General features: G+C 40.1%; 2 protein-coding genes across 3 annotated transcripts in view; one reads left to right on the forward strand and one right to left on the reverse strand.

The window, feature by feature from the left end:
- LOC117772717 (DHRS-12_like_SDR_c-like domain-containing protein) overlaps positions 1 to 5629 on the forward strand; it is an 8247-nt gene extending 2618 nt beyond the window's left edge. The window contains exons 3-10 of the mRNA XM_034604076.1: positions 787 to 869; positions 991 to 1086; positions 1200 to 1281; positions 1370 to 1431; positions 2329 to 2433; positions 3077 to 3167; positions 3310 to 3447; positions 5288 to 5629. Coding sequence (XP_034459967.1) covers positions 787 to 869; positions 991 to 1086; positions 1200 to 1281; positions 1370 to 1431; positions 2329 to 2433; positions 3077 to 3167; positions 3310 to 3447; positions 5288 to 5403 — 773 coding nt within the window. The 3' untranslated portion in view covers positions 5404 to 5629. The remainder of the gene's footprint in view (positions 1 to 786; positions 870 to 990; positions 1087 to 1199; positions 1282 to 1369; positions 1432 to 2328; positions 2434 to 3076; positions 3168 to 3309; positions 3448 to 5287) is intronic.
- wdfy1 (WD repeat and FYVE domain containing 1) overlaps positions 1 to 21925 on the reverse strand; it is a 22500-nt gene extending 575 nt beyond the window's left edge. The window contains exons 1-12 of one of the 2 annotated variants that reach the window (XR_004615828.1): positions 21650 to 21786; positions 20095 to 20162; positions 19866 to 19939; positions 19606 to 19660; positions 16392 to 16542; positions 16185 to 16297; positions 12055 to 12181; positions 11069 to 11174; positions 10500 to 10601; positions 10282 to 10412; positions 9907 to 10015; positions 9160 to 9361 (exon numbers count right to left, since the gene is read on the reverse strand). Coding sequence is in view for 1 of the 2 variants with exons in the window: in XM_034604068.1 (XP_034459959.1) it covers positions 9302 to 9361; positions 9907 to 10015; positions 10282 to 10412; positions 10500 to 10601; positions 11069 to 11174; positions 12055 to 12181; positions 16185 to 16297; positions 16392 to 16542; positions 19606 to 19660; positions 19866 to 19939; positions 20095 to 20162; positions 21650 to 21786 (1233 nt within the window). In the remaining variant the exon portion in view is untranslated. Of the gene's footprint in view, positions 1 to 6856; positions 9362 to 9906; positions 10016 to 10281; positions 10413 to 10499; positions 10602 to 11068; positions 11175 to 12054; positions 12182 to 16184; positions 16298 to 16391; positions 16543 to 19605; positions 19661 to 19865; positions 19940 to 20094; positions 20163 to 21649 lie in introns of those variants that run through there. The other variant, XM_034604068.1, reaches the window with a different exon arrangement.
- Positions 21926 to 23231: the final 1306 nt, after the last annotated feature.

A 23231-nucleotide genomic window follows, 5' to 3' on the forward strand; every position in this document is an offset into this window, starting at 1 on the left:
ACAAGTTTGAGATTTTCTAGTGTTATTACCAGGGAATATAGTTGTAGATTTACAAATTATTTTATTTCTGTGAATGGTGTTTTATTGAGTTTTTCTCATTCATGTGGCAGAATCAATAACCTGGATTACAAACAAACAATATACATGCTGAATGGAAAAGAAAAAGAAAATTATATTAAAATTTAAAAAACAATTAAAAAATAAAAAGGGGAAGGAGTGAGCAGAAAATTCATTATTAGTTATATTATTCACAAATACATTTGAATACATTCACAGAGTACTATTCTAAGCAATTATACTACACATGGCACAGCATTTAATGGTATGAAACAGGTCTACAGTACACACTTGTACACAGTGGCTCTATTACAAATTGCCCAAGAATATCAACTGTTTCTTTTATTTTTCTTTATTTCGCTCCCTTATAACCTAAGTAAATTACTCAAAGGAATTTATTTATCTATTTATTCATTTATTTAGTTTGTTTATATATTTATATCCATTCATATACCTAATCAGGTTGTTGGGTCTGTTGGTAAAGTTGTGATGGTATATGTACCGGTCTGATTTGGAGAGCTCATTTAATGTCAGAAGAAACAAATAAATCCTAGTATTCTTTATATTCTGGTAGGTAAGGTTTATAAATATTTATTGAACAGTGTAGCTCATACAGTGATCATATATAATTGGATTCATCACAGGCAAGTGAAGACGTGCTGAGCAGATATGACCTCAGCTGGTACAACACATTATGTGAGAATGATGTTTATTCTGTCCCTGTCGCAGGCGGAACCATCCACATGGTCTGCAGGAACAAGGACAAGGCAGAGGAGGCGAGGGCTGACATTGTAAAGGAGACGGGAAATAAAGTACAGTATGAGTCACTTCTCAACAGATTTGGTTTTTTTTAAAGACAAACAACCTTCAGATTGACCTTGTGTCCCCAGACGAGACATTATTCATTGTTGGAAATGGCTGCTGTCTTTACAGGAGGTCTATGTCCACATCCTGGACCTGTCTGAGACCAAGAAAGTCTGGGAGTTTGCTGAGGCATTTAAGAGAAAGTACAAGACCCTAAATGTACTGGTGAGTGGCATCAGTTATATATTTTCATATATGACAATATTAATGGGTAATCAGATTATTATTTTCATGTGTCCATTAGTATAAGAAAGAAAAACTACTTATTCATGTTGTAGATCAATAATGCAGGTGCCATCATGGGTCAGAGGGATGTGAATGCTGAGGGGCTTGAGAAGAGCTTCGCCACCAACGTCCTGGGTAAGTGGAAGGTCAGTGTATGAGGTGTGAGGAAAGTTTGGGATAGATGTGAAAAGTGTTCTTTCTCTCCTCCTCGTTTGTCCGTTAGGTGTTTACATCCTCACCAAGAGTCTCATTCCTCTGCTGGAGAAGAGCGCAGATCCCAGAGTGGTGAGTTTGAGACACACAAGCTTCTATGTCGGTCCGACCTACACACAGTTTGTCCCCAGGCCCGGCAGACTAAGGTAGACTCAAAACAAATGATGAGGGCTATGATTGCTCTGATCGGTCTTACCCAATGGTAGCGGCCTGGATGAGTGTTGTCTCTTATAATGATCACTGTGGTTGTCACTCACATACAAAAAGATTATTAGAAAGTACTCATAATGCAAGTAATGACCAATGTCAGAGTTATTTAATACTAATATAAAATACTTGATTATTACTGCTGCATAATATGGAAGCAATAATCTCTTCGATACAAATGTATCATATCTTATTAGCTGATCAGAGGTTTTGCATTGAATCTGCAAATAAATGAGCATTTTCAAGTGTCAGATTAATGAAGAGGAGGAAAGACTAAAGTGTTTCCCTGTAAAGTAAAGGGAAACTTAAGTCGTACATAAGTTTCACTTTTTTTTATCCACGTGTCTTTAACTAAGCTATTTTAAAGGGTCATACGATCATTGTATTTAATTCTATATCTATGTATTTTATTTTTTCTGTTAAAAAATCAAAGTTTTATGATTTTAAACTTTTACAAATTTTGATTTAGATTCATCCTTTTTTATTTCTTTCACCTCCTTTAATATTTTTATCTCTTTTATACTACTCTTTTTAATCTTTTATTTTGCTTGAAAAATGATTCAATTAATTCAAATGGACAGAGGTGAAAACTTAATCCTTGCCAAGTTAATGAAAGTACTTAAGTACCTCAAAGTTTGTACTCGCTGTAAAATATGTGAATGAACTATGCACCACTGTAATGTAAGTGAGGATTTAATGACAGGATGTTCAAAATAATATGGAATTAGATTTGACAACAGGAGCTGTTTCCTTCATGTTCAGATCAGCGTGTCCTCAGGGGGAATGCTGGTGCAGAAGCTCAGGACAGGAAACCTGCAGTCTGACAGGGGCCGTTACGATGGCACCATGGTCTACGCCCAGCACAAAGTAAGAAGTGAGCCTGAGCCCGCACATCAGTGTGGTAACGCACTGCAGAGACTCTCAGTCCTCAGGAAACAGACAGTTTAATTTCATGTAGAGAGAAAAACATAGGCCGCAGGGTAGATGTTTGCAGTAGTTATTGCAGCTGAGCCCTTTATTATTCTTAGAGATCATCCATGAATCAGATGAGTATTTGTTTTCCCCTTGTTATAAACGACTATAAAACTCATTAGAAGTAACAATGGTGTGGTTACATTTTGATCAAAGTCAATTATGCATGAAAATGCTGGAAGAAGCTTAAGGTTTAAAATGGACAAATGCACACATGTTGCATATGGATCATAAATCTGGCAAATAGAAGTTTCAGTTCAAAACATCACACAGAGCTTCTTCTTCAAAAGTTAATGTCAGATAAATCCTGTTTTATGTGATGTCACAGAGAGCAGCAAGGACACCTGTGTGATGACTAAAAGTGAAGATAGAAGAAGTTTGGTTTAACTAACAGTGGCACGTCAACGAGATGTGTGTGCTTTACCGACTTACAGTGTGTGTGTGTGTGTGTGTGTGTGTGTGTGTGTGTGTGTGTGTGTGTGTGTGTGTGTGTGTGTGTGTGTGTGTGTGTGTGTGTGTGTGTGTGTGTGTGTTCCAGAGGCAGCAGGTGGTGCTGACAGAGCAGCTGGCAAAGACTCACACAAACATCCACTTCTCCGTCATGCACCCTGGCTGGGTGGACACCCCAGGTACCGTCCACTCACACATACTCTGAATTAACTGCCACCACCCTTTGGACAAATTTAACTAAACAAAATGTAATCCTTATTGTTCTCTAATAATTACCCATGTTTGTGTGTCTCGCTCTGTGGCTCTGTCTCTCTGCCCCAGCGGTGGCCAATGCCATGCCAGACTTCCATCGCTCCATGAAGGAGAGTCTGCGAACCCCTGAGCAGGGGGCTGACACCGTGGTGTGGCTGGCTGTCTCTGAGGCCACAGCCACAAACCCTAGTGGACGCTTCTATCAGGGTATGATGCAAAATGTGAAGAAACTTAAACATGCTTTGTGTGTGTGTGTGTGTGTGTGTGTGTGTGTGTGTGAGTTTGTTTAATAGGGACTGGTTAAAAAAAAAAGGTTTCACAAAACAGAGAGAGGTTAAATTTGAATCATCCAAGACTTCAAAAAACCTTAAGAATGGGGAGAAAGGTCAGGATGGAGGACTGCTGGCTGAATTATGTGTTTGTCAGCTGTGGGTTGGATGGGGGGGCATGGTGTGTGTGTGTGTGTGTGTGTGTGTGTGTGTGTGTGTGGGTTTGGCCTGTGTCCATTGCAGCTGGAGTGGACTGCTCTTGGTGCCAGATACTGCCAGAGAGTACAGTGCCTCTATAAGTGCGCACGCACACACACACACACACACACACACACACAATGACCCCAGTGGACTTGAGGCTGGAGCCCAGCAGAAAAAAAACACTTCAAGAGAGACATAAACATACTGTGTTCATCCTTTAATGTGATTAACTATGAGGCAGTTATGTCTGATGTCCTCATTTAGAAAAATCTATGCCAGTTGATCAACCTCGCTGCTTCCATTTATTTAATGCCCCAACAAAGATGTGGAGCCGACCTGCTTTAGAGAAGGTCACGTTGAACTGAAGACATCATGTCTGTTTGGATCTTGGATGCAGAATGAGCCCAAACTCTGAGGCTTAACATCAGTCAGGCTTCATCTCATGTCAACACTCTCTCAGCCAAACAGCTACAAATGCCAAAATCATAGCAGCTATCAACAAAGGAAATATTTTAAACAGGGTGGCAACAATGAAAAATGTCGATGTTTGCATCCCCCTGCAGGTTGAAACCCTATGATCCAATAAAGCACATGTTCAGATCTAAACTACTGTTTAGCTGCTCACTTTGCTTAGACATCGAGGCATCAGAGTTATTTGCACTGAAAGTTTTCTACTGAAATACTTCTAGAAATACTGATGATGTACATGTACAAGAGCGGCAGTTCAATTACTTCCTTGAACAGAATAAAAAAATCTTCAATTTATTTCCAAATGTTTTAAAAATGTTCTCTTTCCTGTCATTGGCAGAAGTTATTATTAGAAAATGTTTCTTTATCTGCTTGATGGCTGCGACATTAGACATCTCTTAATTAACGGTTAATGTCAATTAACCATTTTTCATTGTTTTATTTTCTGCTGCCAATCCAGGTCATATTAATTTGATTGATAGTTTCAATAGAAACTATTGTTATATACTGCATACAATTAGGAGAATCTTCGCCTCAAAGTTCGGGTGAAGTGTCTTTCCCTGGAAATTCAAAAAATGCTTTTAGAACAAGGTGCTGGGAGGCAGAGCTAAGATATACCCACCTTTGAATAGAGGGTGTTTTCAAATATGAATCTCATGCAGAGATGACTTTAATGATTTTTATGAATAACTCTAGGCCATATCTTCTCTGGGTCTTAATCATACACCAAGTGATCTTGAAACAGGTGTTACGTCGTATTTTGTGTGGCATTAAAAAGCCTTCCATTTAAATGGGTGAACCCTGCAGAAACCCTGCTGTGTGTGTTGTGTCTCAGCTTCAAGAGACATGCCTGGCTGAGTCTGTTGCCATTGGTGATGAGGATTGAAAATGAATCCTGTGTTTGCACTTGATTTGATGTGTCACATGACCTTTATTGCCTTTTAAACACACACCACATCAATGTTGACCCTCTGATACAACACGTCTGCTCCGTGACACCATGTACAAGTTAGTGTCCCTTACCATTAGAAGCACACTAGGGATTAAAACATATATTTGAGCCAACAAACAGACCTTGATGTTAACATGTATGTGTTGTTTGTGTTCAGACCGAAAGATGGTGTCCACCCACCTGCCGCTGGCCTGGTCCCACAGCTCCCCCCAGGAGGAGCTGAAGTTAATGTCTCTGCTGGAGGACTTGGCCAAGACATTCCAGCCTCACTGAGACACCGGGACACTGGTCATTACGTCCAGGACCAGTACTAACGCCATCAGTTAACACTGAGCCAGGCCGGGCTCCAGAGAGGATCTGCTTCTGTTGTCCAAAAAGCATTTGGAGAGTTTGAAACAGATTTGGTCTGTTATAGAAAGGGACAAATGGAAACCAGACAGACTAAACTCACCTGTAACCAACGGTTTAACACGCTTTTTAACTATTTATATGAAAAATTTGTTTTTCTTACTGTAAGCTCGACCTTATAGGGATGAAAACCTTTAAACCTTTATGAGTGGTTGATATTGAGGCTGCTTTCAGTGTGTTTTATGAGGTTACACAAACACACACACACACACACACACACACACACACTTCCAGTCTGTTGCTGTGGCTTTATGAACGTTGTCTATCAGATGGGAATCTGATGTGACCTAAGTCACTCCATTATAAAGATACCTGTCATGTGCTCAGTCTGATGTTACTGTCTGCATAATTAACATGCATCATGTACACTGAACAGCTATGTAAGTAACTCATGTATTTGCTATAGTGCAGCGTCTGTACTGTGCAGGTTGAGCTCAGGCTGGAGATGAAGTGTTCTCTCCATGAGCAGTGTGCCTCACACCACACAGCAGCATCACTTCACATGTGCAATTAAACCGATGTATTTATCTGCCCAGCACCTTTAAAAAGGCATTTTACTCACTGGTGTGAGGTTGTCTTGTAAATGTATGCTTCAATAATAAATGTATGCTTCAATAAAAAAATCATTACTAATTTGAGTAGTGTCATTGTGCCACTAAAAGAAACACAATCACATAAACACATCAGAATATGTTTAATAACCCTGTAGATCCCTGATGATGTTTTGCATGAATGAGTTTTTACCCACACTTGGAGCTGGGATGAGATCAGTTTGCCAGTACCATCGACCGACTAACAGCCAATTCAGCTAATTGAAGTTGCCATATAAAATTGCAGATGAGTCTTAAGAACATGAACAGACTTTAAAGCATCATATGTGTAATATTAATTATGTCACTACTGGTGATGATCCCACAGAGAGCTATTACACTTTTTTTGATTTAAAGCAACTTTTTAATTTTGAACTCGTAACTTTTTTGACAATTTTTTATTAGAAAAGAATTATGATGAATCCACTGTATTCCAGGTGTGGAAATAGCAAACAGACAAAATTAGCGACTAGCCAGTGAAGAGCTATTAAACTACATCACCACAAACACAGCTCCAAATGAATGCTAGCACATTACAAGAACTTAATGGTAGTTTGAGGTGAATGTTGTGTTTACAAGAAGCTGAAAAAATCAATTCCTATACCATCAATAATATTTGGTGGCCATTAAGTGAACTGCAGTCACCATCCTGATGCTTGTTCAGGTGCGAGCGAGCATCCTCAGGGTGCTATAATTTTACCAATAAGACAGGTCTGTGACACTAATTGTTTTTTTGTACATTGTTTATTGTTCTTATGTAGAGTATGTATTTTTCTGGCTGTTTCCTGACACAATGGACCACACTCCACTTCTAAACTGAAGTTAGCTTGTGTTACAGAACGGTTTGCTCAGTAGCAGAAAAGAGGTGCTGAGGCAAGGCACTCGGGATCGAGCACATACGTCACATCCTTGGAGTTTATCTTGGGAAATCTGCTGTCAAGATGATGATGATCAACCAGTCGATCTCAGGCCATATGAAGAGGTTAAATACAGCAGATCTGACACTGCAGTTCATTGAGTTTTCATTTGCTTCATTAAGGAGCATCCCACATTTCTGGTTTGTAACTACAAGGAAATAAAGACTATTGGACTGGCACAAAGAAAAGTAAAACAACCACTTAGAGTGATAATAGATAAATACTTTACTACAAATATAAATATACACTACATGAACAAAGAACTGGAATGTGACTACAGTTTTGAAATCAGAAATTCCAACATATTAATGCTCATTCTTCCTCACTAACAATAAGGCAAGCATCAGTCTATCATTAGAAGATATTAGCCGCTATTTACAAGGACGCTACATCGAACAAAAAGGTTCTGTTTGATTCAAAGACAAAAGACAACCGAGTTGTGCAATTCAGTGCTGTGGTGAGAGTGTTATGAGAAATCCTTGATAACAGATGTGTGTGTGTGTGTGTGTGGTGGTGGTGGTGGTGGGGGGGAGCTCAGAACAGGCAGAGATGAAAAGCAAAGGACATATTCAGAAGCACTGAGCACTGAGTGACAAACCTCTAGACTTTGTATGCGTCATTGTCTCTTTAAGGCTTTTTAAGACAGGGAGTCCATTCAGTTGAGTTGAGAAACTGCCCAGTACCCATGCACCTTTATGGTGGAAGGAAATTCAATTTTACACCAAAGAAACTTTATTAGTATTTATATTTTTCAAATTACAGATGAAAAATAATTCTCACGAGGCATTCGAGGATTGACACCATAAGTGCTTTGTTTGGTATCTACCTAGGTTTTCCAAGAGAGTAATGCTGTGCTATTTTTTTTTTTTATTACCTCTAAATAAAGTTGAAGACTTAAAAACACAAAAGGTGAAATTGTCACAAGTCACACACCAATCAAATCTCGAATTGTAATCCCACTGATAGACCCCTGGATGGCTGCGACAGGAAGTCTTCAATGCACTGAACTCTGGGTAATCTATGGACACCATCCAGAGGGGCTGTATGTTAGAACAAAGAAGAAGTTTCTCCTGTCAGCCCCCTAGTAAAAACTGAGCTAATGTGGAAACACAGCAAGAGATCCTCCACAGGATGCAAACAAACGTGATCTCCACAGCAGATACTTTATATCCTGCCTCTGTCTGCTGCACCACCTCCAACATATCTGTGTCGTGAACTCGTCTAGGTGGAGAATCTCCTGCTGCATTGTTCATGTGTGAAAGGAAAACTGCGGAGAAAGCCTCGACCCAATTGTGCAAATAAATGTCCTCTAGAGCTCATGTATAGCAACATATTCAAATGTTCTCTCCCTGGCTCACATGAGATAATAAGGTGGAGGCTGGATCGGTGCTGCCATGCAAGCATCTGACGATTGTATCAACTTCCTGCCGCAGCATCTTTTTTTTTTAATCAGGAGATTTTCGTCGTCTATCGAGAAAGATGCCAGTCTCTTATCACGCCTGATGCATCTCACAATCACACAGACGACAGTGACGACTAACATGAAGGGCCCCCCGCCCAGTGACAACCTACTGATGTAAAACCTCCTGAGAGAGATTTAAGGCCAGCTAGTGAAAGAAACAATAGAGGAAGGAAGAGACAGAAAAAGCTGATCACTGATCAGTGAGTCATTTCAAGCAACTATCTACTGTACACAATGTAGAGCTATATACAAATGATTAGGGTTTTTTGTACATGTTAAACAGAGTAAAATGCAGTTAGTGGGCCATTACATTAAGGAAGAGAAGGTAGTGTGTTTTTACAGGAAGGGCTGGCCTGCGATTTTACAGTGCAAGGGTAATAAAAAATGACCTTTGTCAAAAGATATATTGAATGTAAACACCAATATCAATTCTGTCTCTCCCATTAGAGGAACGATTACAATACAGGCACGCACACACACATACATACACACCATTGTGCTTAGGGTTCTGTTTCAGATCAGCACAAAAAGTAAAAAGTCAGTCACACACTGACAGTGAAATTAAACATTTCTTGATGAGAAGCAAAAGGAATGTGGAGGGCTACAACACACACACACAAACACTCTCTCTCACACACAGACACACACGCACACACTGGAACATTCACCCATAGCAGGCCAGGATGTAGCTGAAGATCCCAGGTGCGATGGGGAGATGTGGTTTACAGAAGGGTTTAAATGAAACTGGAAGAGTGGCCGCAGCGCGGGGGGAAGCATATAGTGGGCTGGGTCAATCAGCGTGGAGAGAAGCCTGTTGCTAAGCTACAGCCAACCACCTGCGTCATGTCCCAGATCTGTGGAGACAAAACAGCCAATAATGGTGACGGAGGAGGCCTGGTACAAAGCTGTGCATTCATTGTTGCAAGAGCTGAATCTTACGGATTTTTGACAGATTATTTACACTAAGTAATACAATGGAGTTAAATATACAATAAATGTGATGTACAAATGAAAACATGTACAGTATGTGCCAAACAACAATTATTTTCAGTTAATCTGTAAAAATGTTTATTTAGTACATTGATGGTCAGTAAAATGTCAGATAATAGAAAAAGTGTTCCCAAAAACTGATTTAAGTCTTCAAAGAGGTTGTTCTGTAAAAAAAAAACATAAACTATAAAAAATGCGGCAAAATCATGAGTATTAAAAATCTGGAACAAAGGGATCATTAATGATTATTAACAAATATATATTCTTCTTCTGAGTTATAGACTGCCTGCAGCAGCAGCAGCATGAAAGCAATGATATTGATTTTATTGGTTTTGGTGTGAGTGTCACCTAAAGGCTTCAGTGTTTGACACATGCAACGGTTATCTGGTATCAAAGAGCTGTTGTTGACCTTAACAATGCGGTCGCTTCCACAAGTGACCATCAGGCCTCTGGATGGGTCCATGTCCATGCGAGCGATGTTGTGCTTCCCTTCGTGGAACGAGGCCAATGCTGTTCGACTGCACCACACACACACGCAAACACACGCAAACACACGCAAACACACACACACACACACACACACACACACACACACACACACACACACACACACACACACACACACACACACACACACACACACACACACACACACACACACACACACACACACACACACACACACAGACAGCATTAAATCCGAGTTGCCCTCAGTGCTCTGGAAACAGGAGTGCAGTGTGACTAAATTACATTTTACAGGTTTTTAGAGAAGCCCTGTACTCACTCTTCCTCTTTGATGGTGTCAAAGCAGGCGTCACACACCCGCACAGGGAATTCAAAGCCCATGATTGGAAACGTGGAGCGTTTGGTGCTGCATTTTCCACACACAGCTTTGCCGCACTTCCTGCAGTGGTGCTGTAGACAGGAAACACACCCAAATGTCAGAATGACTCCTGACTGAGGAAGTGACCGCTGCTCAGGACACTGATCACACTCTCCTACCTGTCTGAGCCCCAGAGTCTTAGTGTCCCACATCTGCTTGATGTTCCAGAAGAAAGGCTGCTCACACTTCTGACACGAGTCGCTGTCTAACCACTGAGGCGCCTGCAGAGACACAGACACTTTAAGGTTACAATTAAATATGTAAAGGATTAAATTAACTCTCTGAGAGCTTCAAAAATCATATTCACCAGGACTGAGGCCCCCAAAAAATGGAGAAAGAAAACTTCTAATACCCTGACCATTCTACTGAGTGGTCAGGGAGCGCATCAGGGAACTTGTCAATTAGCAATAGGGACACTTATATCATCATTAAATAACCACTAAAATTATGGTATTGTATTTATTACTTTATTACTATTATTTGTCAATGCCCAGAAGAATCTGCAGGTAAAAAACATTTATTTAAATCAATTTTAAAAAGCTAACACCTAAGGGATAAATTATTGTAAACCATAAATAATATAATTTGATAAAAGGGTATTTAAGCTTTTATCACACAGTAAATTCAGTATCTGATTGTATTGATAAAACCTGTCATTTGTTATCACAGGTTATAACAGAATGCGAACCTCTTCTCTCTGTGTGTCCATGTTCCACACTGCCATGCCGCCGTCGGCCGAGCACGACATCAGCTGCCTCGTCAACTGGAGGTAGCGCAGGGCCTGGACTCGTTCGCTGGGGGCGCCGACGAAAGGAGAGAAAGAATGCAAAGCGAGATAAGTTGAAATGTTCACAATCAAAACAAACACCTGGTTCAAGCCCACATTTATCAATATCTTCACTGAGGAAATAGTCAGTGGGAAGGTGTCAATGTATATCAATATATTGCTTATACATTGTGTAAGCACAGTGAGGAGGTAAAGCACATCATTGATCTACCTCAGATTTATTAAATGTTTTGTTGTTTTTCAAGTGTTTTTCATCCTCTGCTCATAAAGAAGATTTTAAAACCACAATCTTAACTCAGGAGCAAAAATCTGTCCTTATATTCAATGCATTTTAATGAGTTAAATAGAATAAAAACAAGAATGAGTGAGAGGGGACACTAAAAGAAAAGAGATAAAGAGCAAGTCAAAAGCAGATTTAGTTTCTGTCCGAACTACAGGAGCGTGACAGCCCTCATTTTTATGGGTGTCTTTGAGATACAAGCTTCTGTAAATCCTGCTAAGGTGCAAACAGGATACAGACGCCTACTCTGACACGCGTCGGTGCACATGGGCTTCATTGATAACTCCAGTAACAGGGGGAGCTGAAATAGGAGTAGCTGAAATATGCTTTTAGACAGGGAAGAGGAGATAAAAACAGAGTCAGCACCTGGGGACAGCTGTTACTGACACCAGCGAGGCCTGCTTCTGACAAGAGAGTGTGGGTGGGGATGAGTGTCAGAGGGAGATAGAGAAGACACTGCTCTGAGGAGAAATGCAGAAACTAAACATGTGGATGTGGGAGCCAATTTTCCTAATCAAATCCTTAAGCCACCTAATCCCTGACAGAAACAAGAGGAGGGAAAAGCTTAATCAACCTCCCTGCATGTACAAAACACTGAACAACTTACTGGTGGCCCTGCAACAATAGCGTCCGTCCTTTGCGGCCCCCAATGTCCCACATGATGATGCTGTGGTCGGCGGCCCCTGAGAACAGCAGCCTCTGGACAGGGTCCCACCAAAGAGCTCCTATACTTCCTGGAGGGGTCAAAAGACAAGAAGACACTTGATCCATGTGTGATGTTGAGCTGCAGGAGCTTGTTGAAGGGCAGCGTCATGTTCTGACCTATTGGCTCCACCCTGTGCCTGCTGGAGGAACTACAGGCAGTCTCAAATATACACAAACCATAGTTGGAGCTGGAGGACCATCCTCCTCAGAAGGTGCAATATGACCTGTTCAAGTGCTTTACCATATGTTAATGGAACTCCTGACAGCCACAACACTATTACATTACAGTATATTATTAGTAAAGCAGACATCTAAACACTTGGTCTGGAAAGAGCAAGAAGCATTCAGTGCAAATCATCATAGTTACAGTGGCTTCAGAACGTATTGTGACCCGCTTTACAATTAATCTTAAATGAATAACATTAAAAGGTTTGCCAATTAGTATACAATCCATTACCCACAATTGTAATAATATAATAATAATTATATAATAAAAAGGAAACCCTAAATCTCTTTTTTATTAAACTACCCAAACCTTTAAAAATCTGTACTTTGTGGAAGCCCCCTGGCAACAATGACAGCTTTGAGACTTCTTGGTTTGGTCTCTACAAACTTACACACCTGGATTTGTCCAGTTTATCACATTCTTCCAGACAGATCCTCTTGGGTTTTGTCAGATTTGATGGGAAGCGCCTGTAAACCATCATCAGATCTCTTCAAAGACATATTATAGAGTTTAAGTCTGGACTTTGGTTGAATTACTGAAGGACACTCCAGTCTTGTTGTTGCTTGTGCTTTGGGTCATTCTTGGGCTAAGAGGGGACATGTCTCCAGTCTCAGGTTATGTGGACTGTGTGGCAGGTTTCCTCAAGCATCAATCCTTCATTCTGACCAGTCTCCCTGTCTCTGCTGCCGAGAAGCACTTCCATACCATGATGCTGACAACACCATTGTACTGTACATCACTATAGGGATGGAATTAGTCAGGTGATGAGCAGTGACTGCTGTTCACTAGATCTAGCTCTGTTAGATAAACCATTGGGTTCTTTGGTCACCTCCCAGACCAAGACCCTTCTTACCCAGTTACTTAGTTACTTAGGCCAACTTTACAAAGAGTCCTGGTTCATACAGTTCATACCACATACTCTACAGAGCATCATCCTGCTGCAGAAGCCAGTGAAAATTAGCATGTGTGACTGAAATATCTTTTGGGAGTTCAGACACTGAGGTCAGTGTGGGTGTTGACCAACTGGGTTTGGCTGACAGTTCTACTCTCCTGTTAACCTTAAAGCACCTGTTTGGGCGGGGTGATTTGTTAAACTGTTTTCATTCTTGGTGGAGTTATTATAAAGATCTTCTCTTGTCTCCAGGTCTAATCAACCAGAGTATTTAAAACTCTGTGTGGGTTTGTAGAGAAGTAATAAACATTGCTGGTGATTCATTATATCCGCTGTCATTAGTTAAAAATGGTTGCTGTCGGTTCGTGTGCTCGCTGCATGCTGATGTCACCACATGTCAAAGATAGTTTGTGACAGAAGTATCGCCTCTCTGTTCCACCTCTGTACTGTCCCTAGTTTAACGGACAGTTTCAACAAAACCAACAGAGTGAGACATCACATCACAACACTGTCAGGGGCGGCTTTCTCCCAACTGAACTCTGACTCGTCATATCAGTAAAGTACACTCAGAAACTTTATACATTTGAACCATGTCCCATGTTTAGATAAAGAAGCTCATAAAAGTCAAGATGTGTTTGTGTTATTTAAAAGTGTCATATACACAGGCTATCTAGAGATACAGTCTATGGTTCACCCGTGTTTAAAAGTAGTGTACCTGTTATTTTTGGTGTAAAAGAGGTAAATGTTGTTGCTGACACTGATAACCAACTTGATGTGGCGATTTGTGCCTGTTATATACAGAAAGTATTTACTCAAGTGCAATTTGATGTATTTGTTCTTTTACTTACATATGTCTGTTTGTGTAACTTTACACATCGACTACATCTCATGGTACATCGTCTTTGCTCTCACTACATTTATCTGAAAGCTGTGGATACTTCACGGGCAAATGTTTGAAAAGCAGATCACATGACGAGCTCAATGTTGCCATGTATTTTGTGAAGTACTTTTGTAACTCTGTAGATAAGTGCTATACAAATAAAGTTATTATTATAATTAAATATTACCTCACTCTGTAGATAAGTGCTATACAAATAAAGTTATTATTATAAATTAAATATTACCTCCCTGGGAGTAAAGGAGAACAAAAAGGATGTTGTCGTTGTGTTCCTGGCCCTGAGCCTTGATTCAGCGGTTGTGATCAGCTGCTCAACCACACAACACAGACTATCGGTCTATTCTTCTATACCTCAAGCTAAACACTCACTCTCCTCTGACTGCTCTGCCTTGTAAACCACAAACATGAAAACTTTCTTCAGTAAAATATTCAGCATCTGCGAGACAGACAACATCAGTTCTAGAAGTCAGATCTGTCATATGATGAACAACAGCCTGCAGCAGGTGGCGGAGGAATCATTACACTGTAGCTGCGTGAACCACAGGGGAAAGCAAACAGTGCAAGCTCCACTTATAGCCACATTATCAACTGGTTTAGTTATGTCAAGTTATTAATTTACACATTTATCTGTTTCCATCAGTTGACATGAAAGATAAGAAATACTTTAAATTACACATGTTGATAAAAAAATATGTAGAAACATCTGTTTGATCCTGAGCCAAGATAGTTGTTTATCTCCTGTATATTTATATTTAGTCCCATATTATAACAACTCTGATGTGAAGTCTGACTTGTCCATTAGGTTTGCCAAATTTGATCAATCATAAATTCAATTTAATATTTGGATGGGAGACCAGCTTGCACCCAGCCCTACCCTCATTTATATGTATTATCAGTCTAATTAGAATTCATTACCATCAGCACCAGGGCACATTTACACATCAAAGAGAGAGGTAGGACATTTTGCAGAGAGAGAGTTTATCGTCTAAACTGTCAAACCTAACAGGCATTTTGATGAGATGAGTCCTCCCTCCCAACAAAGTCTTGTGTGATGAATGCCCAAAGAAGAACACAGGGAAGTGTTTGTTTCACACAGAGCAGTAACCCTGGCAACTCATTTTTGTTGTGGGATTCAGTTTCTTGACACAGCCACAAGTACACTGAGCCGCTTGAATACAAATCCCACATGCTTTGATGACGCTATGATATAGAAACATGTATAATTTCACCAAGTTTTATATTAAAAATCAAATGTTTATCAATAAAAATAATGATATAGCACTGACAGTGAATCAAATGTGTAACAGTAACATTGAAGAAGGAAGGCTTTAGTTTACCAAAGACGCTTTTTGTTTTACAAATATAGGTTTAAATTAAAATAAGTAAATCGAATGCTCATATAAGAACAACCATTATGAACAAAGTAATGTGCATTCAAAACAATACATCAATATGTAAACAAATCAAATGTCAGATGAGGCAACAGTGGATGCTAGCAGTTGCAGGCTATGGCCAGACCACTAGCAGCTCTCCTGCAGTTACAGTATCTAGCAATTCTCCATGGTAATTACAGTAATTAAAGATTGAAATGTTACCACTAACTGTTGGGAATTTTACCATGGAATACTATGAAACCAGTAACCAGTAATATGCAGCAGGAAAGTAGAAAAAGTGCATTTATTGGAAATGGTGGTGATTTAACCATCTAGCTAATGTGGCCTTAAAACCCGGACCTGTATTAACACTCGGTCACTTGAACAGTAAGAATCAGGAAAATTTGTTCAAACCATTTTAAAATGCTAAATACTTCGACATATTTGTGGTTTTATTGAATGACCTGGAATGTGGGTGATCTATTATTTATTGCAGCCACACCTGCATATACAACATACAAGGCTGCTGGTGTGTAGAGGTGTGTGAGACAAACAGTGCTGACTATGTGAAAACAACTGCTCTGTGCTAATGACAAATGTGATACCTAATTTGAAAGCAGGTGTGTTTGCCGAGTGTCTTTACCTTCATGACCCTTCAGCGTGGTGATTATAGTATACGTCTGCTTCTCCAGTTTCAAAAGCGTGATCTGTCCTGAGTAATCGCCAACAAAGGTGTGCTGCGTCTCGTTATCGTATCTGAGCGTACAGTCAGGGCTTCAACTGGCTCCACGCGTCAAAAAAACACTTAACTGAGCGATACTAGTCCACGCAATGATTGAATGAAGGATACTGTAGGCAGGAGGCCCAGGCGGTGAAGTAGTGTCTCCCCAGCATGCTCCCACTCTGGGTGCACATCCAGCTCACACTCTTGTCATGACCAGTGCTCACCACCCACTCACTCTCCAGGGAGAACACCATATCCGACACACGGTTCTGGTGGGCTGCAAAACACACACAAACATACACATAAACACAGAGAAAGAGAGAGCGTGTTTAACAGACACAAGTCACGCTGGTTTAAACATCAAACACGATCACATCTATTTGGTCTTTATATTCAAGGCGTCACGGATGAGCACCATCTCAGACTTATTTGAGACTTCTCCATGTGCGGATCCCATCAGAGGCACTGCTTAGCCACACAGTAATCCACACTAAGACAGACAAATCCCTTCAAACTATTTGTACTCCCCTCAGTCCTAATGGTCCATTCTAAGGTTTTAAACTGTCTGAACACATGACAACATTTAACCCAGACAACCACCCTACACTTGGATGCCTCTGTGAACCAGTCATATCGTAGCAAATATGGTGCCTTACACTCCTGAGTAATGACTAATGACATCACTATGAAGTTGACCTTTTGGATACAATAATACCATCACTTATCCAATAAGACGTCTGACTGAAATTTCAAAGCATTTGCAGCACCATTATAACCCAGACAGCTCAAACTAAACTACTGTACACCTCTAATTGTGCCATTTTATGTAACAAATTCAGTCATAAAAAACAATGTATGCTGGTTGTGAATATTTAATTCATTTTAGGAAATATTTTCTTGAAAACATTAGATTTTTCCTACTTCAAAGATACTTACATGAGAGAATTTCAAAAGAACTGAGGGATAAAGTCACTGCTCATAACAAAGCAAACTGGACAAACGTTAAGAACTGTATTACACCTCACTGATTAGTGCTATACTGGCTTAATCAAGTTCTCACAATAACACAAAGCATCACTGATAGGGAATCATCTTTAAGTGCCCAAAATATTTATAAGATGAAACATTAGAATTGGGGCAAAAGTAAAACTATAGTCAAGTAAAATATTATTCTACAAAAAGCTATTCTGCGTATTTTTTATGTTGTACCCTAAACTACTTCAAATTCTTTGCATTTTCCTGCCTCGTGACCAAACCACAGCCATGAATCCAGCCTGTGAAGCCGAAACTTTGATCCTCTCTCTCTTCTCCTCTGCTGCTTCTTTTAAGTTTTTTCTTCTAGTATCTACTGAAGAACAGACTTGAGTTCAATTATTATTACCAAAATCCATATTTTGTGCAGTGTGTGCAAAGGACACTTTTCAAACACTGTTTGCTGCTGTATACTAATGCAACACAGATTTAGTTAAGTAATTGAAGTGAACTACAGAGAGAAAAGTTCTTCCAAACTAAATTCCAAAGTCATTTACTCATATCAATTTATAAGCTCACAGTTTTGATTCTTGGGAAATTTCCTTGTCAGCAACTCTGAGGAAATTACATAGACACATGTGAATGTGATCTGATTGTGAGTCATGTTTTTTAGCAGTTTGGTCTCTGCTGCTTGATTCTCTATTACTGTTAGTGGTGGGAAACCAGATGGAACATTCCAGCGGAGACATGTGGTGTTTTGTAGTGTAAAGCAACAGGCTGACCATTTTCCCCCCAATGCTTAATTTCCCACTGAGGAGGTTCCATGGCTGCAGTTCTGGTCCTAACCAATAGGGGTGTAACGCTACATGTATCCGAACCGAAGATTTCCGGTATGGGCCTTTCGGTTCGGTACGCACGTGTACCGAACTAATGCAGGGAAGCCACGTGCGGAACTTATTTGTGTGCGTCTCAAATTCCAAGAGACAACGAAGGTCCTGATGTGCTGTCGGCTCGTGGTCATAGCGACCGCAGACAAACAGGAGTGTGAGGACCCTCCCTCATCATTTAACTCCGCTTTGTGGGAACTCTTCAGTTTCACAGTCAACTATAATGAGGACGTACAAAGACAAGTGGATTGTACAAAAGCCAAAATTGTGCCACTGCTATCGGATATGTAGCTGGTAGCACATTGAACATCCTGACTCAATTGAAACGGCGTCACCAGAATGATGCCCACTAACATTGGGAATAACACTGACATTAGTGGAACAAGGAAAAAACAAGTTCCCTGCAAACCCAGCTCCCCGCAGCATTAAGGCTGCCGCTTGCAAATAATTCAGACCGTGTCAAAGCAATAACGAGCGACATTGGTGTTTGTATAGCAGCGGACATGCAACCGTTCTGTTGTTGAGAGCACAGGGTTCAAACACACACTGAAAGTAATCAAGCCCCGTTATGAAGTTCCATCTCGTCCGCATTTCAGCCAGCAAGTCACACCAGCCCTTTATAAACCTCTGTCCCTAGTGTGAGAGTGTTCTCCACAGTGGAGACATTGTTAGTATCAGCAGAGCATCAAATCCTCTGCAAATTTTGTTATTTTACTTTTGTAAAATAACAAAAGTAAGGTAAGAAAGACACAGCCATAGTCTGTTCACTTAACCAGGATTGGATAAAAAGAAATACAAATTAATGTCAATTTAATGTTTTCTGTTCCTGGTTTCTGTACCGAAAACGTACCAAACCGTGACCTCAAAACCGAGGTGCGTTCTGAACCGTGATTTTTGTGAACCGTTACATCCCTACCACCATCCAATCATGACATTATGAGAGGAGAAATCAATGTACTGACTGTATATGGGTACTTGCTTGAGCTGTTGCTTCTTAATTGTCAACAATTGTCGACAACAGACCTCAACAGTGAGGTTGAGTATCAAAGGCCAGAACATTGGTGGAAGTGAGGCCCTGTTCAGACCTGTTACTAACATCCATCCTGAGTGATCTGATTACAAGTGGACAGCTCTTAGTGAATCTGTTCACAACTCGTTGATTTGTTTGTGGCCAGTGCTACAATATCAGTACTGATCAGAACAGAATTATTTCAATATTTTTTTTCAAGAGTGTAAAATCTTTCTTCATAGTAGATCTACACACAGCATTTATTCATTCAGCTCCTTCCAACATTGCTCGTTCTTGTTCTCTCTCGCTTATGCACACACACAAACATTGACAGACACATCTGTAAACTCAAACATTTTGTCTTCACTAACACTGCCTGTTGATAATCATTACTGGAAGCCTTTGTTGGGGTTTTCTGTTGGAACATTTACTTGACAGTTGCAAGGAATTTGTCCTGATCTCAAATTCTCACCTGGATATGTTTTGACATGGCTCATCTTGTTGAAATCTTCAGAGATGAGAAACTCCTGGAGGTCAAAGCAAACACACACACAAACACATGTCAACTCTAAGAACCATTCTGCCCCTCACAGGCATTTGGAGGAGCCCAAACATTGACACTGTGGCCCATTTTAAACCGGATATGCAGCTTTCTTTCTATATCGTCTGTTTGAACTACTAAAAGCTTGCAGCGAGAATATGAGGCCATTTGCTGGAGTTAGTGTTACTCACCACAACAGCTCCATTGTCCTGGCCTATGAAGATGCGTCTGCTGTCATGGTGGTATGACATGCAAGAGCATGGAGCTGAGGGCGGAAGACACAAAGATTCTCCATGAGCAGCGACTTAACTCTATACATGCCGTGATGCAGAGATGCATTGTATTGTATGACTGGAAATCTTTTTGTTCAACACACAGACAAACATCCTTTTCTGGCAGAGACAGTGTAGTCTTACTTACAGGAGACTGTGTGGTAGATACTTGGCCAGTATTGACCGCTGTCTCTCTTCAGCCATACCCGAATCGTTCTGAGGGAACAAGCCAAAACATCCCATTGAAAACTATCTGCTACAGTTTGTCTCACCAAGTCAGATTCTCACATGAGGAGTTTTACAGAAAAATGCGAAATAACACTTTTTAATGGAAATATCCATTGAAAAAAGCCTTCACCCAGGACTAGGAATTAATCCTCATCTGGGAAACCAGCCCTAATTCTCTTCACACACAAAGCTTGGTTCTGTTCATAGGGAAGTACTGAGTGGGGGAGGATTACACATTTATTAGTTTCAATCAGTTCAGCTGGTGAACATTACTGTTGAAACACATTAAAGAATTTAAAATTCAGCATTTCTGAAAATGTACATCTGATCTTTACCAGCGTCTACTACTTTGTTGTACACACCATAACGAGCTTTTGACTGGTGTTTGACCATCATTAGCATCTACTGAGCTTAAATAGATATTACCATGTTGTACAAGTTTTTGCAGCCCTAACTGTAAACAGAAACAGGACAACTTTGCAAAGATCATATGTACTGTCAATGATTTAAGTGCATTTAAAACAGTTTCAACCTTTTTGAGGAACCAAACTTTTTAAAGGTTTTACTTCTACTCCTGTAAGACTGTTTTAAAATCAAGGAACCTGAATGTGAGAGTGCTGCATCTCCGACCGACAAACAACTTCCCATTTCAATATCAAGTGGTCTAGATGTGCGATGTTGGAAACTGCAGCACATTTCTTCACAGCATCTAATTTCCTTTATCTGTGAATGAGGATGTTGCTTCTTCACACTTGAAACTGAGCATGACAGCCACCATGACACCCTGTGATTGGACTGATGTGACTGATACTGCTGCCTCAGTGATGTCTGTCAGGTTCAAGCTACCTTCAGGGTCCTGCTGAAAACATGGGGCTGATTTTAATCAACCCCCAGAAATCTATTTACTACTGTGACCAAGTTATCTAGGTGTAATGTTCAGAGAGACCATATACATAAAATAACTTAATTGTTGTGTCCTGCTTAAACAACAACGACAAAATAAAGCAGATTACAAGGAGCGCTTGAAGGCAGCACCTGGTTAGTTTGGGTTATGTTTACAACATTAGCAGGAGCTAAGCAGCTAGTAAGCGTTGGGTTAATAAAACCTGACCCAACACGTTTAAACACGGATACATGACGCAAACAATGAGCCCTAAATGCAAACATTACAGAATGATAACTACATGTTTATGTCCGGTTTTGTATTGCGGAGGGTTGGTAGTTTGTTCCCGGATATTCTATGGAGAGAACTCCCTCTTGATGGGTGTCTACCTCCCTCACCCCCCTGTGCTAAGCCCGGTTTCATTTATTACAACAAGAACAAAAAGAGGAAGATGAAAAGGCTTCTTATCTTTAGTTTTGTCCCTTTTTTGTAAACCCAGTGCACCAGGGATTACAAGCGTAATGACCAGCAAATACACGGATCCCTGCTAGCTCCAGCTATAGGCTACCGCTAGCCTCCTCGGCGAGCTCACCTGTCCTCGCTGACCGTGATCACTCCATCCTCCTTCGGGATCAAAACGGCTGCGTTGACGGCGTCCGAGTGGCCCTCGATCTTGTTGAGGAGAACCGGTCTGGCGGTCTGGGGCCTCGAGTGAATCTCCGCAGCCATGACTTAAACCGTGGCAGCAGCAGTCAGTGTTTTCCTCCGGCTGGTTTCTCTCCTCAGTCAGAGCCAGCGAAGGAGGATCAGCTGACACACACTGTCAGGATTACCGTAACCCCCGCAGCTAACGCGCAACAACTGGATCACACGGGGACACGAGAGGACTGAGCTTCACCAGGTACCGTAATACGCGCCCAGCAAGTAGGTCAGACGCCCCCGGGGTCAGAAGGTTTCACAAACAGCATACAGAGAAAACAGATATCACAAGTTCTTCCATTACATCAGCTACATGCGGCCGATGCATCTTTCTTTATGTTCAGGATGAATTATACATTTTGATCACCTCCTTATACCGAGGGTTAAAGCGCACCAGTGATCAACATGGGTCCCCACGACTGACTGCATTCACAGACAACCTGTGTGTCTTTAGTCCCTAGAAAAATCCGTTCTCTCTTTAAATATCAAACCAGAGGGATACAATTAACTATACAGTGTCATACCTTAACAACACACTCAATTTGTTTGGTATGCCTCTGCATGTACTTCTGAAATTCCAGATCTAAATCTCTAGACCTAACTTTTGTTTGCAGTGTAAAGTGAAATTTAACAACATAACTTTCAAGCTCTAGACGTTTTAAGTTCCAATCTCAATTCCAAACTCTTTTATTTGAAATATCGAATATCGATTGAAATTGAAGTAAGCAGTTGTAGTAAGTATTATACCCTGAAACTTCATCTTGAAGAATATGAAATTACAATCATAGAATCAGGAGTTCCAAATCTACAAAAGAAAACAACTTTTGTCCAATTCCAAATTGATTTGGAATTTTCAGAACATTTTTAGATTAAGGCGCTGGATTTTATGGTACAATAAAAATAAAACAAGGTTGGCTTTTGCCAATATCAGAAATTTTAATCAACGCCTGTGTATTATATTCTTAAAATAAAAAATATAGTGGAAAAAATAGATTTATAAATTTAAAAAATGCAATTCTAGAACATTCTTTAGAGTAAGCATTTCAAAGTAAGACTGAAATTAAATTAACTTTTGCTCATATATCCTGTCACTGGGACATTCTAAAAAAAAAAAAAATCTACAAAACAAATGATGTCCAATTCAAAATCTTTAACTGTAAATTTTCTTTCCATTACTGAAATTCAAATTTAAGATATGGAATTTTCCAGTAGGAGGATTTTGAATTGAGACTCTAAATAAAGAACGTATGGTACATTTTGGAAAAACAAGGTTTATTTTTGTCAATTTCTAAATGTAAATTAAAACCTATATTAGAAACCTTAAAATTCTAGGACAAACATAAATTTGATTTCTAAATTTAAAAGCTGCAATCCAATCCAAAAGTAAAAATTTCACTTGGAGTCACTTGGACAACCCTAACCTAGTAAATCAAACTCTGAATTTGGAACTCACAAAAGTTTAAATTCAGATTTTA

The sequence above is a fragment of the Hippoglossus hippoglossus genome, chromosome 13, assembly GCF_009819705.1.
Source record: "Hippoglossus hippoglossus isolate fHipHip1 chromosome 13, fHipHip1.pri, whole genome shotgun sequence".
NCBI classification, from domain to species: Eukaryota; Metazoa; Chordata; class Actinopteri; order Pleuronectiformes; family Pleuronectidae; genus Hippoglossus; species Hippoglossus hippoglossus.